Genomic DNA, 18,132 nt, shown 5'->3' on the forward strand with positions numbered 1-18,132 from the left:
AATAAATGACTAAATACTGGGTTAATCTGAATCATATACAGTAAGATAGAAAATTGATATGTGGGGTTTTTTTTTTTTTAGATTAAACATATTGTGAATTTTCTCCAACTAAATAAAATAAAAGTTAAAGGAGAAGTTCGGTTTTTTACACTTTAAGCCCATTTTCTGTAGTGTCCAGGATGAAATCGAATGATCGACACCAAAATTTTGACAATTGCTCCTGTCTCTGCTTTTTGGCTCATGCAGAATCCCCCCCTGGCTGCTTTAGAATGGCTAGCATAGAGCATGTCCGATAATGTCCTTAAAACAACCTTAAACGTTCTTTTTTTTAAATATGCTACTCACAGTGTCGTCAGCGCTGTTCAATGACGTTCCAAAAAAAGTTTCGTGAAGAAAAAACGTTCCTGTAGTGTTTTATTTAGCATTTTGTAAATCCCATTGCGTTCTGTAGGAATAGTCAATATTCCGCTGCCACCGGAAACGGAAATGGGGCCTGTTTACACAGTTGTAGTCTTTTCGCTTCACTCTGTGTACTCCGACGTCGAGAATCAAGAATCCACCTTTCGTATTCCATTTTCAGAGTTTTTTAAAGTGTTTAACAGAGACGTTAGCACCTCGACGTCGGAGTACACAGAGTGAAGCGAAAAGACTACAACTGTGTAAACAGGCTCCATTTCCGTTTCCGGTGGCAGCGGAATATTGACTATTCCTACAGAACGCAATGGGATTTACAAAATGCTAAATAAAACACTACAGGAACGTTTTTTCTTCACGAAACTTTTTTTGGAACGTCATTGAACAGCGCTGACGACACTGTGAGTAGCATATTTAAAAAAAATAACGTTTAAGGTTGTTTTAAGGACATTATCGGACATGCTCTATGCTAGCCATTCTAAAGCAGCCAGGGGGGGATTCTGCATGAGCCAAAAAGCAGAGACAGGACCAATTGTCAAAATGTTGGTGTCGATCATTCGATTTCATCCTGGACACTACAGAAAATGGGCTTAAAGTGTAAAAAACCGAACTTCTCCTTTAAACTACCATCTCTGTCCAGCTTTTTAAACTTTCAGAGTTTTGTCTCCGTCATTCACACACCCACCAAAAAACACTACTTCCTGTTTTACTATGAGGCTAAGTAAAAGAGGACGTGAAATTTTCCACGAAACTTAAGCAAACTGTGACTTTTCGGACGGTTAGTCAGCGCTCTTAGCATACCTTGGCTTCAAAGAAGTCTTTGGCCCCCATCACTCCTTCAGTGGAGACATTGATCTCAGAGAGCCTGGCGAGGGCCATCAAACCGCTCTCCTCCTGCAACTCTCCAGCTGCAGCTCTACGGAAGATCAGCAGGAACTGCAACCAGGAAAACAACCACACCTGTTCATAGCAGCCGTTTACCTCTGTGTTCATATGACAATCATCTGCAATAGAGGTTACAGGTCCCATGTCAGCATTAGACCCATTATCTGGACCGACATGAATGGTTACTGAACATAAATATCAGAGGGATCCATTAGAAGAACATTTGTCTTTGGTTTTATGTTCAGATTTAAATAATATTAATAATAATAATGCTAATAATTCAGAAAAACTGACATTATGTTTACACTGACGGGAAAAGACAATCAAATGTAAAAAAAAAAAAAAAAAAAAAGCCAAGTTGAAAATGAGCCTGGAATCGATTGTTCTATAAAAGCCGTCAGCGCTGCAGCAGGATGACAGTCCGTCTGAGTGCTACTGGGATTATTCCTGTGTAGGAATGTCGCAGCAGACGCAGGAACGGCTCTTCTAGCTTTGAGTAATAACCCCTCCCCTTACCTCTCTGTAGCTCAGTTTGCCATCAAAGTCTTCATCCACTTCTTTGATCATGTTCTTCAGGCCCAAATGAGTCTGTGGGGCTCCCAGCTTCTCCATCATCAGCTTCAGCTCCATCAGGTCAATGAAGCCGTCTTTTCCAGTGTCATACCTGCAACAGCAAGAAGACCGGCTGTGTCAGGGAAACAGATTTCCTCTTTTTAATGGGGCATCAGATAGCTAGGGTTATTTATTTGACTTTTCATAAAGTCTGACTATTTCTGCACCAACAAGAGTTCAAGTCCCTGTCACACCTTGACGATTTAGCCAGTGTAAAATCTGGCAAAAAGCTGGCATACGTTGCATAAGTTATGGGTACGTTGTATATAAGTTATGAGCAAGCTGAAGCATGCTGTAACACGTCAACTTTAAACAAGTACGTCAAGAAATTTTGAGAATGCTCAAAATGCCAGCGTATGCTCCTTCATGGGCCATAAGTTACAGGTAAGTTATCTAATCATTACATATGTTAAGTATAAGTTACTTATCAGTCGTGACGTCTAGCTTATCCAACAGCTATGATTAACATGTGCATAACTGATGCGTATCTTATCAAGAACTTCTCTCCAACGCATATCAACATATCTGACGTGTTCCAGTCGAGCGCTGAACGTGTTTCTAACTTCCAGCTACTGTATAATGGCGTATTGGCAGCGTTTTGGCATAAAGGGGGTTCACAGGAGGAAACCGTCAGTTCTCCTCCAGACTTCATCCCCATCAGAGGGTGAGCCAGAAGGTCTTTCCTTTTTCGATTTATTTATTCTTTTTTTGCAATCAAAGAAATGTTTTTATGCAGGACAGGCGCCTCCAGGCGCATCGCTGCTCCTGAGGGGAGCACCTTTAACTTATGCTTCGTAATGACGGACAATCATAATTTCATGGGCGTTACGCTGCCTTGCTTTATGCACAAGTTAGTCTGTCGTTGTTGAACATAAGTTCTGGACTCGTTATGAATACTCTGTGTTCATCCAAAATTGAAAAAGTACATAGAAAGTTCAGCGTATGCCAGCGTTTTAGGAGATTATGAGACGTCAGGCATACGCTGGCGAAATCTACAAGGTGTGACAGGGACCTCAGTAAGAAAACATCAGGAAAGGACAGCAGGCCATATTTTTAACCAAACAGCAATGCAGTTCAATGTAGAAGTATTTTAACCTTTACAGAGAGCAGCTGTCTTTGTGTTGAGGCGTTTACTGCCTCAGTTCATCAGCTCCACTGACCTCAGTCATGCCCTCCTCCATTTTGCAATGCTAAGGTTGACTGAATGCAGTTTTGATTTGTTTGAACACAACAGTAGAGCACACATGAACAATGGTGAAATGGTGGCTTCTCCGTTTATGACTTTTCCTCTGACTGCCATCGGCAGGTTTAGCAGCGACAGACGATGCTGTAGAAGGCATGGAAGCCGGAGGGGCCCAGGAGGAGCTGGCTGGGAATGTTTCAGCATTTGGCAGGGAAGCAGCTAGAGTGCTCTCCTCATTACATTTAGTAATAAAGTTAAACTGGAGTATAGAGACTCTAAAATCTGCCTTTAGCCGACAAAGCGACCCACTTAGAGCAGGAATTATATCAGAATTGTAGGAGGCTCCAAGCAAAGGCTGTAAGCTTTGCTTTGAGCAGCCGGTCTGGAGCGCAGCGCAGCGGGGCGGAGCGGGGGTTGCTGACGGAGTATGAGGGATTTCGGGGTTAGCATGACATGTTGGTCGTGTTGCTGTTAGCATAAACAAAACGTGTTGCACAATGCTTGCACACTGTTGCACTTTTATCCACAACTTTCTTTCCGTCGTCATCGTAGGTCACTCTAAATGCAAAGTGGTCCCATACAGCAGACCTATAAAGTGCTGCTGGCGCGTCTTCCAACTCCTGTTCTTTCCCACTCGCCATACCCACACAATTCTCCACAACAACCGATTTTTTTCCCTGCTACACCCGGCTACGCTGCTTCGCTTCTTCTTCTTCTTGTTTAATACTGGTGGTTGGCTTTGGTCGCAGTACCGCCACCTTCTGCTCTGGAGTGTAGACGCTTCGCCTATGAGAAAAAGGAGCAGAGCATGAACCGAACGAGACACACGCAAATCGAACCGAGACAGTCGAACCGAACGGTTCGGACGGTTTTCATAAATCGTCCCATCCCTAATAAATATATATATATATATATATATATATATATATATATATATATATATATATATATATATATATATATATATATATATATAAACCATTTTTATTTAAGATTAAAAAAAAGTTTTTTTTCATCTGTCAATAGGCTCTATCCAGAACTCCACAAATTTAAGTTTCACCTAGTTTAACTTAGCAAATATCTTAATTAAGGAACTTTTATCCGATTATTAATGGGATAGACAGATAAACTGATTGGTATAATAATCGTTATTTGCAGCCCTAGTTTCCATACACATTTACTTGCGGTATATTCACTTTCCCCGGGCTTTGGAGCCTCTGTAAGCGCAGTACTTCTTGGGATTTTGAGGGGTAGTTTGTGTTCAGCTGTAACGCTTCATGCTACGTTCAGACTGCAAGTGCTGGAAACAGCAAAAAAAGCTTATTCTGCTTTATTCTTCATGATTGTTCACATTAAGGTGAGACGCACCTCAAGAGCATCTGTGATGCGCCTGAAGTACATCCAGTAAAGTGTGTCCAGGCGCGTCTGAGGCTCCTGTTTTCGGATTTTTTATATTTTCTGTTATAAGTTGGTGGAAATTTGTTTTAATATATTTTTAAGTGAGAAAGTATCCTGAGCGTCAGATGCTCATGAGGAGCTGCTTCAACAAATCAGACACGCTACTCCTGCTGCTCAAAATGCACTGCAGGACCTTTTGCTCCACCTTGACGCACATCAACCATTGACTTTGCTTGTAAACTAGCTGCTTCTTCTGCCTCTACGGCATGCAATCTGAACGGGGTATTATTCCACTAGCAGCAGCAGTAACAGATTAAGGCCTGTTTAAAGATGTTTTTAATCAAGAAACTACATCTCAAAACAGTCCATTTGAAATTTCTCGAAGCGGCGGAGCCCAGGGTCTCCAAGGCAGGCTGGTGTGTGCTGCTTACTAAGCTAAGACATTTAGCGTCATCTCCGGCTAACTGCAGAAGTTACGTTTTAACGAGAAAACACACCTCAAAACTTCCCCTGCGCCCAGGTGAGTCCAACCTGTAGAGTGAACTAACCCCTGCAGATTGGACTCACCTGGTTCAGTGGTTGAGCAGAACAGATATATATGAGATAGAGATGACCTGTTGACTCCAGATCCCCCATCTCTGCGTAGTCAACTTTTAAAAAAATGGCCTACTTTACATCTGTGTCAAAGCAGTTAGAGCTCGAGGTTTCCTGTATTCGTCTGTAGCGACTGATAAGCTGTTCATGAGGCATGTGGTAAAAACATTAGTGGTTGGCATAGATTTTTTTTTTTATCTCACTGTAATATTGGAATTAATCTAGATTAAAATCATTCATTTGAATTCTTCGACAGACCTTCATGATGAGTGTGCTACCTCAAAAATGTAAAAGAAAAGATTAAATTTTAAGAAAAAATTTACATGCACAACCCTGTAAGGGAAAAATTGCAAACCTTCTTTTGGAAAGTAAGCTTTAATGACCGAAGCAAACAGCAACTTGTAAACAGAGGGTGCTCAAGGAGGGCACGCTCGGTTTGAAGCTTCATAGAGACAAAAGGGATGAGTGAGCAGAAATGGGTCCACAAGCAAGGAGGAGGGATTCTAGGAAGGAACAAGTGTATGTGTGTGATATAATGGGGCCCCTTGGTACTCTATTTGCACATGTTACCTGCTAAACATCTATGTAAGGAGCAGATTATGAGTGTCTGTATGAAGTAAAGCTGGAAAACTAACAACTTCCTAAGGAATTTTGCAACAGAGATGACTAATTTAAAAAAAAAAGTCAACATACTAAAGAAAAGAGAAGCAGAACAACCTCCTCAACTTCCTTTTGAGTGTTGTAAATAAATAACTGGAATTGTAGATAAAGGACTTGATTGATTGATTGAAACAGAGGAAGTGAGCTCTCAGTGCCTCACTTCAGCAAACTGCTTTATATCCGACCACAGGCAGCAGAGGCTGAATTCTTTTTAAAGACTTTGTGGCCATAAGTGTTGAGTCAAATCACCCCTTAAAAAATGTGCAAGGCTATATTTTAGCTACGCTATTGTTAGAGCATCACAACAGCCTGTGAAAACCAGTTTACCCTCCGTTGGAGCTGAAAACACAATCCTGCAGAAACTGAGTTCAGACAAGAGAAGCTGTGAGCAGGTTAGGCAGAACATTACTATAGTTCTAATAAATATTTTGATTACATTCTATTTTTATTAGAACTATACTATACACTGCAAAAAATTCAAATCTCAATAAGTGATTTTTTTCTTAAAATTAGTGCATTTTTTCTTGAATTAAGGAGGTAAGTGAGACACTTTGCCAATGGAACAAGACAATTTAAATGTAAAATGAGAAAAAACAATTCTACTGCCTTATTGCAAGTGCATATTATCTAATTATCTTATTTTAAGAGTAAAAATACTCATTCCATTGGCAAATCGTCTTATTTACCTGCTCAAATTCAGGGTAAATACACTTAATTTAAGACATTTTTACTCATTTTTATATCGTTTTTGCAGTGTATTAGAACTATATTAGATATATTTAATATTAGAGCTATATATATATATATATATATATATATATATTTCTTTTTTTATATACTATATATTAGAACTAGACTTTATTAGAACTATACAGTATTAAATATATACTGCAAATAACTAAAAGTGAATTTCAAACAATTATTAGAGCTATTAGCCCCCTAAAATATTTTATGCACAGCTAAAGGTTTTTATGAGAACCCCGTTAACAGAACACCGGTGTTATGCCCAAAAGTGCATGCCTGCCGAAATATGCATCCCCAGTCGCGGGAGCGCGCCTCGCTCTGTTGAACTGCATATCGACGAGGAAAACGGATTAAAATATGTTCAATGGAGCTTAGGTTCTTATATTAACGATATAAAAACGTTTAAAAATACCTCTCGTGGGAAAAAAAACTTGTGGTTATTTCGCAGATTAATTTACAAAAGTACGGATTTTTTTGAACAACATTAAATCCAAAGATTTTGACCATGGTACGGCTGATTTATTTGTTGTGGTCTCTTGCTATTTACACACAACACTAAACCGTGATAGCCGAAGTGAGTTTTGAGTTTGCAAAGCTTTCTCTTAAGTGGAAAATCAAACGCGCACCTACAAAGCACAGCGTTCACAGACCAGTGAGATGCGTTCGCTGCGCGTCATTCAGCTATGGTGCATTCTTCTTCTTCTTCTTGTTTTATTGGCGACTTGCAACCAAATGGAGCATTATCGCCACCTACTTGTTCTTATTTATATTTCCTTAAATCCTTAGGTTTAGTCCAGTTTGTTGAAGATAAGATGACATGATTTTAAGTACTGTCTTTCTGGATTTATTTGAGAAGATATTTTTAATGTCCAGTTGTTTGATTCCTTCATGTTCCAGTCCTTTCCTTAAATCTATTCTTTGACTTGCATATTTAATACACTCAAACAGCACATGTTCTATGGTTTCTGGTTGACTACACATGTCACATTTTCCTGTTGGATGCTTCCCAATAACATGCAGTGATGCATTTAGCCTCGTGTGGCCTAACCTAATTCTACTAAACATCCCCTGTTCTCTCCTGCTCTTCCCAAGAGGCTCTTCTTCTCCCACCTTTTGCTGTATCCTATATAAATGTCTTCCTTTATTTCCATTATCCCATAATTTTTGCCACTGTACCTTAATTTTGCTTCGTATGTACGATTTGATTTCTGTTTTGCTAATTGGTACTTTTACTTCTACCTCATTTATCGACAACCCCTTCTTAGCTAACGAATCTGCCATCTCATTCCCTTTAATGCCACTATGTGCTGGAATCCATAAAAACTGAACATCAATCCCCAGATTATGTACTCGGTATAATGATAACAAATTTTCTAACATAATATCCTCCCTACATTTAGATACCGTATTTTTAAGACTAGTCAATGCTGCACTTGAATCTGAACATATTAATATTCTCAGGGGTTTGACTTCCTCTATCCAGTATAATGCCAACATGATTGCCATCAATTCTGCTGTATAAACCGACAAATGATCAGTTAATCTTTTAAACACCTTAACTTTTAATTCAGGAATGTAAAATGCACAACTTGTTTTTCCATTCTCTGGATTTTTTGACCCATCAGTGAATATATGTACATAATACCCATATCTCTCATGAATCAAAGTGTTCACATAAGTTTGTATACTAAACATGTTATTTCTTGAATTTATCTTCTTTAATAAAGAAAGATCAACATTAGGTTGAGGTAGTAACCATGATGGTATAGCTGGCATTAAGACAGTTAAACTAATGTCCCAATTATTGATTTCTAACTCCTTGATTATCTGAATAATTCCCTTACTAAATACCTCCTGTTTAATTTTACTGCTTTCCCAACTTTCACTTAATATTCTTTTTGTTGGATGCATTTCTTTTTGACTTTGTAAATTAGTCCAATAATTTGCCCTCAACTGTTTCCTTCTAAGGCTTAATGGCATTTCTCCAACCTCCACCTGAAGCGCAGATATTGGAGTTGATTTTACTGCTCCACAACATATTCTCAACGCTTGAGCCTGAATTATGTCCAACCTTTTTAAAGATGAACTAGCAGCTGAATCAAAAACAATACAACCATAATCTAGAACTGATCTAATTAATGCAATATATACATTTTTCAACGCCATACGATCAGCTCCCCATATACTTCCTGATAAACACCTCATAATATTCAGTACTTTCTTACATTTATCTTCTATCTTATTAATATGATTTTTCCACGTAAGCAAACTATCAAACCACAACCCCAAGAATTTAAAAACTTTTACCCTTTCTAATCTTTGTTTATACAATTTCAGACAAACATCTTCTTTCACTTTCTTTTTCGTGAAAAACATGGCTTGAGATTTCTCAACAGATAATTTAAATCCCCATTTCAAAGACCAATCTTCCACCACATCAATAGAATCCTGAACTTTCTTTACAACATATTCTATGTTCCTTCCCCTTTTCCAAATTGCCCCATCATCTGCAAAAAGTGATTTTCCCATGTCAGGTTTAACCTTCTTATATACATCATTTATCATTATAGAAAATAGTACCGGACTAATGACGCTCCCCTGAGGGGTGCCGTTTTCAACTAAATAAGTGTCAGAAATATAATTACCCACACGAACTTGAATATACCTATCAAATAAGAAATCCTTTATCCAGTTATATATTTTCCCACCTATACCTATTTTATCTATCTTTATTAATAATCCTTCCTTCCACATCATGTCATACGCTTTCTCTATATCAAAGAAAACAGCTACTAACCCCTCTTTATTTGCTTGTGCTTTCCTAATATCATTTTCCAGGCATATTAAAGGGTCTAAAGTGCTCCTACCCTTTCTAAATCCACTCTGAAATGAAGATAATATCCCATTTCTTTCTAAATAATATGTTATTCTTTCTGTAATCATTTTCTCCATGATTTTACCCATATTTGACGTTAAAGCTATAGGTCTATAATGATCAGGATTTGTAGGATCTTTTCCAGGTTTTTTAATTGGGATGATAATTGCTTCTTTCCACCCTTTTGGTAACTTACCCTCCTCCCAAACTTTGTTGAATAACTCTAATACTTTACCCATTGCAAAATCATTTAAATTTTCTATCATGGTATAACTTATATTATCCTTTCCAGGCGCCGTTCTTTTACTCTTACTTAGAGCCCTCTTCATCTCATGTATGGTAAATGCCTCATCTAGAGGACTCTGAGTATTTAATCTTTTTTCAAGTACTTCCGGAAATCTATCTAACGTTTGTTGTCTTCTTACTTTACCTACTTCTGTCAGATTATCTGAGCTATGAATCTTAACAAAATTCTTTACCAGCATTTCAGCTTTGTCTTTATTCTCCCACGCTACTTCTTTCCCTTTTTTCAGCACTGGCAGATCTTTATCATGTCTAATTCCCCTCATTCTTTTAATCATTCCCCAAACTTTATCTAGTGGTGTTGTTCTTCCAATAGTACAACAGAATTCTCTCCAATAATTCTTTTTTGTCCTTTTAATAACCTTTCTAACTATTGCCTGTGCCCTTTTATATTCTATCAGATTTGACATTGAATGATTTCTTTTCAGTTCTCTAAACTTTTTATTTCTATTTCTAATAGCTTCGGAACATTCATTGCTCCACCATGGTACCATTTTAACTTTCTTTTTACTTTTACTCTTACCAATTGCTTGTGATGCATCATTAGATATAGCTTTGATAATACTTTCATTTAATTCTTCCACCTCCCTTGTCATGTCAATCTTACGTACCTCCTCATCACAAGCTCTTGCAAATTTACTCCAATCCGCTTTATCCAATTTCCATCTTGTTATCCCATCAAGTTCCATCTTGACATTTTCCTCAAAATTAATTAAAATTGGATAATGATCACTTCCAATACTATTATCATTTTGCACTTCCCACTTACTCCCACTTGCTAACTCACTTGACACCAATGTTAAGTCTAACATTGACTCTACTCCGTTACTTATATTGACTCTAGTACCTTGTCCATTATTTAAACAAACCAAACCTTTATTCTCCATTAATTCTTCCAATAACATTCCATTATAATCCGTAGTTTTTCCACCCCAAAGTGTATTATGAGCGTTAAAATCCCCGCACCATATTATTTTGTTTCCTCGATCAATCTTTAATAAATCTTCAATCTTCATTCTTTTACATGGATTATACAAATTTACAATTACTATATTTCTTTTATTCACCCAAATCTCAATTACCACTACCTCTATATCAATATTATGAGTCATTTCAATTCTCCCATAAGAAATACCTTCTTTAACAAAGATGGCACACCCCCCTCCTTGACCATTATCTCTATCCTGTCTTATAACTTTATACCCTCTGATGATATAATCCAGTTGTGTTTTCAACCATGTTTCTTGAATACAAATAACATCAGGTTTTACTTTTAGCTGTTGTACATACACTATATTGCCAAAAGTATTTGCTCACCCATCCAAATTATTGGAATCAGGTGTTCCAATCACTTCCATGGCCACAGGTGTATAAATTCAAGCACCTAGGCATGCAGACTGTTTTTACAAACATTTGTGAAAGAATGGGTCGCTCTCAGGAGCTCAGTGAATTCCAGCGTGGAACTGTGATAGGATGCCACCTGTGCAACAAATCCAGTCGTGAAATTTCCTCGCTCCTAAATATTCCACAGTCAACTGTCAGCTGTATTATAAGAAAATGGAAGTGTTTGGGAACGACAGCAACTCAGCCACGAAGTGGTAGGCCACGTAAACTGACGGAGCGGGGTCAGCGGATGCTGACGCGCATAGTGCGAAGAGGTCGCCAACTTTCTGCAGAGTCAATCACTACAGACCTCCAAACTTCATGTGGCCTTCAGATTAGCTCAAGAACAGTGCGCAGAGAGCTTCATGGAATGGGTTTCCATGGTCGAGCAGCTGCATCCAAGCCATACATCACCAAGTGCAATGCAAAGCGTCGGATGCGGTGGTGTAAAGCACGCCGCCACTGGACTCTAGAGCAGTGGAGACGCGTTCTCTGGAGTGACGAATCGCGCTTCTCCATCTGGCAATCTGATGGACGGGTCTGGGTTTGGCGGTTGCCAGGAGAACGGTACTTGTCTGACTGCATTGTGCCAAGTGTAAAGTTTGGTGGAGGGGGGATTATGGTGTGGGGTTGTTTTTCAGGAGCTGGGCTTGGCCCCTTAGTTCCAGTGAAAGGAACTCTGAATGCTTCAGCATACCAAGACATTTTGGACAATTCCATGCTCCCAACTTTGTGGGAACAGTTTGGAGCTGGCCCCTTCCTCTTCCAACATGACTGTGCACCAGTGCACAAAGCAAGGTCCATAAAGACATGGATGACAGAGTCTGGTGTGGATGAACTTGACTGGCCTGCACAGAGTCCTGACCTCAACCCGATAGAACACCTTTGGGATGAATTAGAGCGGAGACTGAGAGCCAGGCCTTCTCGTCCAACATCAGTGTGCAACCTCACAAATGCGCTTCTGGAAGAATGGTCAAAAATTCCCATAAACACACTCCTAAACCTTGTGGACAGCCTTCCCAGAAGAGTTGAAGCTGTTCTAGCTGCAAAGGGTGGACCGACGTCATATTGAACCCTATGGATTAGGAACGGGATGTCACTTAAGCTCATATGTGAGTCAAGGCAGGTGAGCAAATACTTTTGGCAATATAGTGTACCTCTTAAATTCTTGTCCATTCGCTAATAGGCTTCTGGCGTTCCATTGAAGGATAAGGAAACCTATTTATGAACTTATTCACTTCCCTGAGAGGTTCCTTCATTAGTTACCAACATTTCATATATTTTATCTACAGTCATATCATTGATCCCCAAATAATTTTTAGCTGCCTCCACAATAGTCCTTAGCCGAGACCTTTTTTTTGTCTGCTGCATTGCTACATTCACTACCATACCTATGAAAGCTACAAATTTATACTTATCTACCAATAAAGTATCGTCCTTTACTTCACACTTATGTGAACACTTTGTGGCACTCATGTTGTTCATTTGCTGAATTTCAGGGAAGTCCTTTGCTGAGAATGTGTTTTGATTCATCGCTTGAGAGTCTGCAGTCACTCCCAATGTGACTTGCTTTGCTGCTTCAGCATATGTTACTTTGTTCTGTATTTTATATCTCTGGATTTCTTTTGCTTTTTTTTGTACTTCACAACCCTGATATGCTGCACTATGTTCTCCCCCACAATTACAGCATTTAGTTTTAGTACCTTCTGGGCATTGTCCATATTCATGTTCTCCTGCACACCTGGCACATCTTGGTTTAGATTTACACTGATCAGCTACATGGCCCATTCTCTGACACTTAAAGCAACGTAATGGTTTAGGTATGAATTCCCTCACATTAAAGCACATGCATCCAATCATTACTTTTTGTGGCATATCTCCCTCAAATTGCAACAATACAGATAGACTATCCACAAGTTTCCCCTGATATCTTGTTAGAAGACGCTTCACTTCTGAGACTTTATTCCCTTTAATTTCTTTCTTAATTTCTTCAGTACTTATATCCACTGGAACTCCACTAATTACACCTCTACTCCTACGATTTTCCCCAGGAATATGACTTTTCACTCGCACTTCATTCAGTGTTTTCATTTTCAAAATCTTTTGCTGTTGTATTTTATTGACTGCTTCAATCAACATCTTGCCTTTACTCAAAAATCTAGCTTGTTTAATGTGACCAATTTCATCATGAATTGCCTTAGTAAGCTTTACCGGATGTAACTTGCTACTAGATTTTTCTCCAAACTCGATCACCACTTTCCATTGCTCTGTCGTATTGGCTTTTTTTACTTTTTTCAATTCATTCTGTATCTCTGCTTCACTGTGACTTGATTCAGAAGTCTTCTTCCTAGTTCTCTTTGAAGTAACCTCTTGCCACTCTTCTCGTTCGTCATCCGATTCACTTGCCATACTCTCTATATTTCCAGAAAGTTCTTCTCCTGTCCTTAAAGACGCCATAGTCTCCCGATCCCTCGTCCTCAGTCTCGAGCGTGACCTGTCGGCAGCCATCACTCACCGCCCTCCTATGGTGCATTCAGGAGCATTGGAACATTTTAAACTTACAAGAATGAGGCATAAAACAGAACTGTATTTTTACTGAACTGTATTGTATTTTTTTTTGTTTGTTTATGCACATCTGCTAGCTTTTTATTCTAAAAAATCTATAATATTACAGCAGCAATTTATCAAAGTTTTTCAAAATCCTGTTTAAAAGCTCCAAATGGGGCTTCAGATCATATGAAGCAACAATTGCACTGTCATTGTTTTACAGGGCAGTATTTGCATTTGCTGATCCTTGTACTTAATTGCTGATGAATATACAGGAATACAGATGTACAAGTGTCAACTCCTCTGAGATAGCAGGGGATGGAATTTTTGGCAAGGACCTGCCAAAAAATGCATCCCCCTTGTTTTTAACTTAAAAATTGTCCCACACACATGAAATTCACACTGGTAGCTCAGCACACATGTGGAAGCAGGTAGAATTTGTCACATCAGCTACAAGTGTATATTTCTGGAAAAAAGCAGGGGATGCAATATTTGGCAAAGACCTGCCAAAAAATGCATCCCCCTTGTTTTTAACCTAAGGACCTGCCAAAAAATGCATCCCCCTTGTTTTTAACTTAAAAATTGTCCCACACACATGAAATTCACACTGGTAGCTCAGCACACATGTGGAAGCAGGAAGAAATTGAAACATCAGCTACAAATCTATATTTCTGGAAAAAAGCAGGGGATGCAATTTTTGGCAAGGACCTGCCAAAAAATGCATCCCCCTTGTTTTTAACCTAAGGACCTGCCAAAAAATGCATCCCCTGCTTTTTTCCAGAAATATAGATTTGTAGCTGATGTTTCAATTTCTACCTGCTTCCACGTGTGTGCTGAGCTACCAGTGTGAGTTTCATGTGTGTGGGACAATCTTTGGGTTAAAAACAAGGGGGATGCATTTTTTGGCAGGTCCTTGCCAAAAAATGCATCCCCTGCTTTTTTCCAGAAATATAGATTTGTAGCTGATGTTTCAATTTCTACCTGCTTCCACATGTGTGCTGAGCTACCAGTGTGAATTTCATGTGTGTGGGACAATCTTTAAGTTAAAAACAAGGGGGATGCATTTTTTGGCAGGTCCTTGCCAAAAATTCCATCCCCTGCTATCTCAGAGGAGTTGACACTTGTACATCTGTATTCCTGTATATTCATCAGTAATTAAGTACAAGGATCAGCAAATGCAAATACTGCCCTGTAAAACAATGACAGTGCAATTGTTGCTTCATATGATCTGAAGCCCCATTTGGAGCTTTTAAACAGGATTTTGAAAAACATTGATAAATTGCTGCTGTAATATTATAGATTTTTTAGAATAAAAAGCTAGCAGATGTGCATAAACAAACAAACAAAAAAATACAATACAGTTCAGTAAAAATACAGTTCTGTTTTATGCCTCATTCTTGTAAGTTTAAAATCTTCTAATGCTCCTGAATGCACCATAGCTTTCTGACGCGCAGCGAACGCATCTCACTGGTCTGTGAACGCTGTGCTTTGTAGGTGCGCGTTTGATTTTCCACTTAAGAAAAAGCTTTGCAAACTCAAAACTCACTTCGGCTATCACGGTTTAGTGTTGTGTGTAAATAGCAAGAGACCACAACAAATAAATCAGCCGTACCATGGTCAAAATCTTTGGATTTAATGTTGTTCAAAAAATCCATACTTTTGTAAATTAATCTGCCAAATAACCACAACTTTTTTCCCACGAGAGGTATTTTTAAACGTTTTTATATCATTAATATAAGAACCTAAGCTCCATTGAACATATTTTAATCCGTTTTCCTCGTCGATATGCAGTTCAACAGAGCGAGGCGCGCTCCCGCGACTGGGGATGCATATTTCGGCAGGCATGCACTTTTGGGCATAACACCGGTGTTGCCTGGTCTTATGATTAATGCGCACATTATCACTGATAATAAACTAAAAAAACCTCAAAGATTAGGGAATGCTTTACTAGTACTTTGTTTCATTTTGTATCAAATCAACATTTTTTATTGCATTTCTTCTCAAAGACTGAACACTGCAAAAAACAATATAAAAATAAGTAAAACATTCTTAAATTAAATGTATTCAAACTTCATTTGAGGAAGTAAAAAAGATGATTTGCCAATGGAATAAATATTTTTTACTCTTAAAGAAATAAAAAGATCATATCCACCTGAAATAAGACAATGCAGTATTTATTATTTATTTTAAATGTAAATTGTCTCGTTTATTGGCAAAGCGTCTCACTTTCCTCCTCAATTCAAGATAAAAATGGCTTCTTTAGATTTCAATTTTTTGCAATGAAAGGTTCAAAATGAGAACAAATTATTCCTCCTACAGCTCCCACCAATGGGCCAGGCCGCCATATTGGATTGGGAGTTCGCGGTGGGAGGGAAGCACCTATCCCGCTGCAAGGGGCGTTATTTTCCCAGGTCTGAACAAGGAAATTCCTGCGTCCTCGTTAGAGAGGAATGCAGTTAGCGGGCAGGGAGGGGAGAGGAGTGGGCCCTCAGTGAGTCACCCTGAATGAACAAGCGCCGTGATGAATCCCGATCATCTCTGGCTGGGATCCATCCATCCAGCTCTGGGAACATCGGAGCGTTTAGCAGGAATCACAAACATGGTTTCTTACCGTTTGAACATCGCCTCCATGTCTTTAATCTGTTTGCGGGAGAACTCTTTAAACTCAGTGTAGGGGTTAAACACACGGGAGGACCGAGGAGGAGCGTGCCCGTCGTTGATGTCCAGTCTCCGGTTGAGTTTGGTGGCCAGCTCGGACGGCGTATCTCCACAGGCATGGTCCGGTTCGTGGGACTGGGCTGGTACCGGAATCTGTTCGGACTCGGGATTCTGTTCGGCCTCCTCTGCAGCTGCCAGCCGCGACTGCAGCTTCTTAGCGAGCTCGTCTGATGCCATGCTGAAGGTCCAACGTCTCTCAGGGAAACAGTCAATTAAAATGGAGTCACACAGTTCTGCCGGTTTTCAACTCCGGACCAAACCTACTTCCTGCAAGACTTCACAATAAGAGGCGCATGATGTCCAATAAATCATATCTTATTTGTTCAGATATCTCTCCTTGTCTCTCTATTTGACCAGGACATGTAACCCATCAGATCCCATGTTATGTTTATTACAATCAGACCGCAGGTGTTCTTCACAGGATTAACTCAAACTACTTTACCCAGAATGCACCGCTGCCTCAACTGTCATACCAATTCTCACTATTGTTGTGACACTAGAGGGCGCTATTAGGATCCACTCATGAACATACTGTCAAACTATTGATACTGCGTTGATAGCATTGATCTCTATTTGTTCACCGGATTGCTGATTGCTCGTTGGTAGTACGGGGTCCAAGTGAAGCCAACGGCCGCCATATTGGTACTCCCTAGTTAGACGGGTCTCAATGTAAACAATCTGTGCGCTACAGCATCGAAAACAACCATGTTGTTCTCATTTTCAGGGGGCCTGAAGACTTTAAAATAAAGATAAATTCATCACTTTGACACATATTTAGTGTTTCATACCATCAGTAGATTACTTATAATTCAAAACAGATAACTTATAATACAAAACAGGTACATCACATTGTGTCGTATTTAGAAAGTCTCTAAATCATGTAATATAACATATTATACAAGTCATCACAACAAAATTATTGTGTTAATATGGCGTAATAATAGAAATGTGCCAAAACTGCTAAACTGATTATTAAGTATATATATATATATATATATATATATATATATATATATATATATATATATATATATATATATATATATATATATATATATATATATATATATATACATATATATATATATATATATACTTAATAATACTTAATAAAGAATTACTACATTGACATTTCACAGTGAATTATTTTCTATTTACTCTACTTTCTATTTTCTTATGTTAAACACAATGTCAATGGCTAACTCAGTCAATGTCTTCCAGTCAGTACGAGATAGCCAGACTAATGTTACGCAACATACTATACTATAGGATATATATACCAATTCACAACACATGTCCGCTAAAGGCACTTGCAGTTCACCAGATCATCCAGTCAGATTGATTCACAGTTTTTTATCTAAGGAAGACCAGTTGATTCCATCGACTTATTGACTCGAAGGCAATCCCTCTCACTAAGCATGAATGTAGCGACAGGAAGAAACCTCCAGCAGAACCAGGCTCAGTGTAATCGGCCATTTGCCGAGACCAACTGGGGTTCAAGGAGACAGAAGCAGAGATACAAAAAGCAGCTGTAAAAGGCGCCGCCGTCAAGGAAACACACAGCCAGGCAGACGAGCTCCAAGCCAGAGGACTATCAGTCCATATATTATCGTATTGAACTGACTCTATATATAGTTTATTGAGGTTTAAATCAGTATGGCTTTTTTAAGGGTCCTAAGAAGAAACTTATTGTAAATAGGCAGTATAAAAGAATAAGACAAAAAAATTTCCCCTTCACTTTGATAGTCAATCTAAGTTTAAATCTAAATATGGTAGATATTTGCATTTTTGTGTCCTATGAGATAATAGATGATAA

The 18,132-nt window shown here is 38.8% G+C and overlaps 1 protein-coding gene across 1 annotated transcript in view; it reads right to left on the bottom strand.

The window, feature by feature from the left end:
• The window catches only part of efhd1 (EF-hand domain family, member D1), a 32,264-nt gene extending 15,641 nt beyond the window's left edge, over window positions 1-16,623 (bottom strand). Inside the window, exons 1-3 of the mRNA XM_038302999.1 lie at window positions 16,210-16,623; window positions 1,816-1,963; window positions 1,216-1,350 (exon numbers count right to left, since the gene is read on the bottom strand). Of these exons, the coding sequence (XP_038158927.1) occupies window positions 1,216-1,350; window positions 1,816-1,963; window positions 16,210-16,493 (567 nt within the window). The 5' untranslated portion in view covers window positions 16,494-16,623. The remainder of the gene's footprint in view (window positions 1-1,215; window positions 1,351-1,815; window positions 1,964-16,209) is intronic.
• Between the last annotated feature and the right edge of the window lie 1,509 nt (window positions 16,624-18,132).

This window comes from Cyprinodon tularosa, unplaced genomic scaffold (genome assembly GCF_016077235.1).
Source record: "Cyprinodon tularosa strain WSP-4 unplaced genomic scaffold, ASM1607723v1 ctg500, whole genome shotgun sequence".
Taxonomy (NCBI): Eukaryota; Metazoa; Chordata; class Actinopteri; order Cyprinodontiformes; family Cyprinodontidae; genus Cyprinodon; species Cyprinodon tularosa.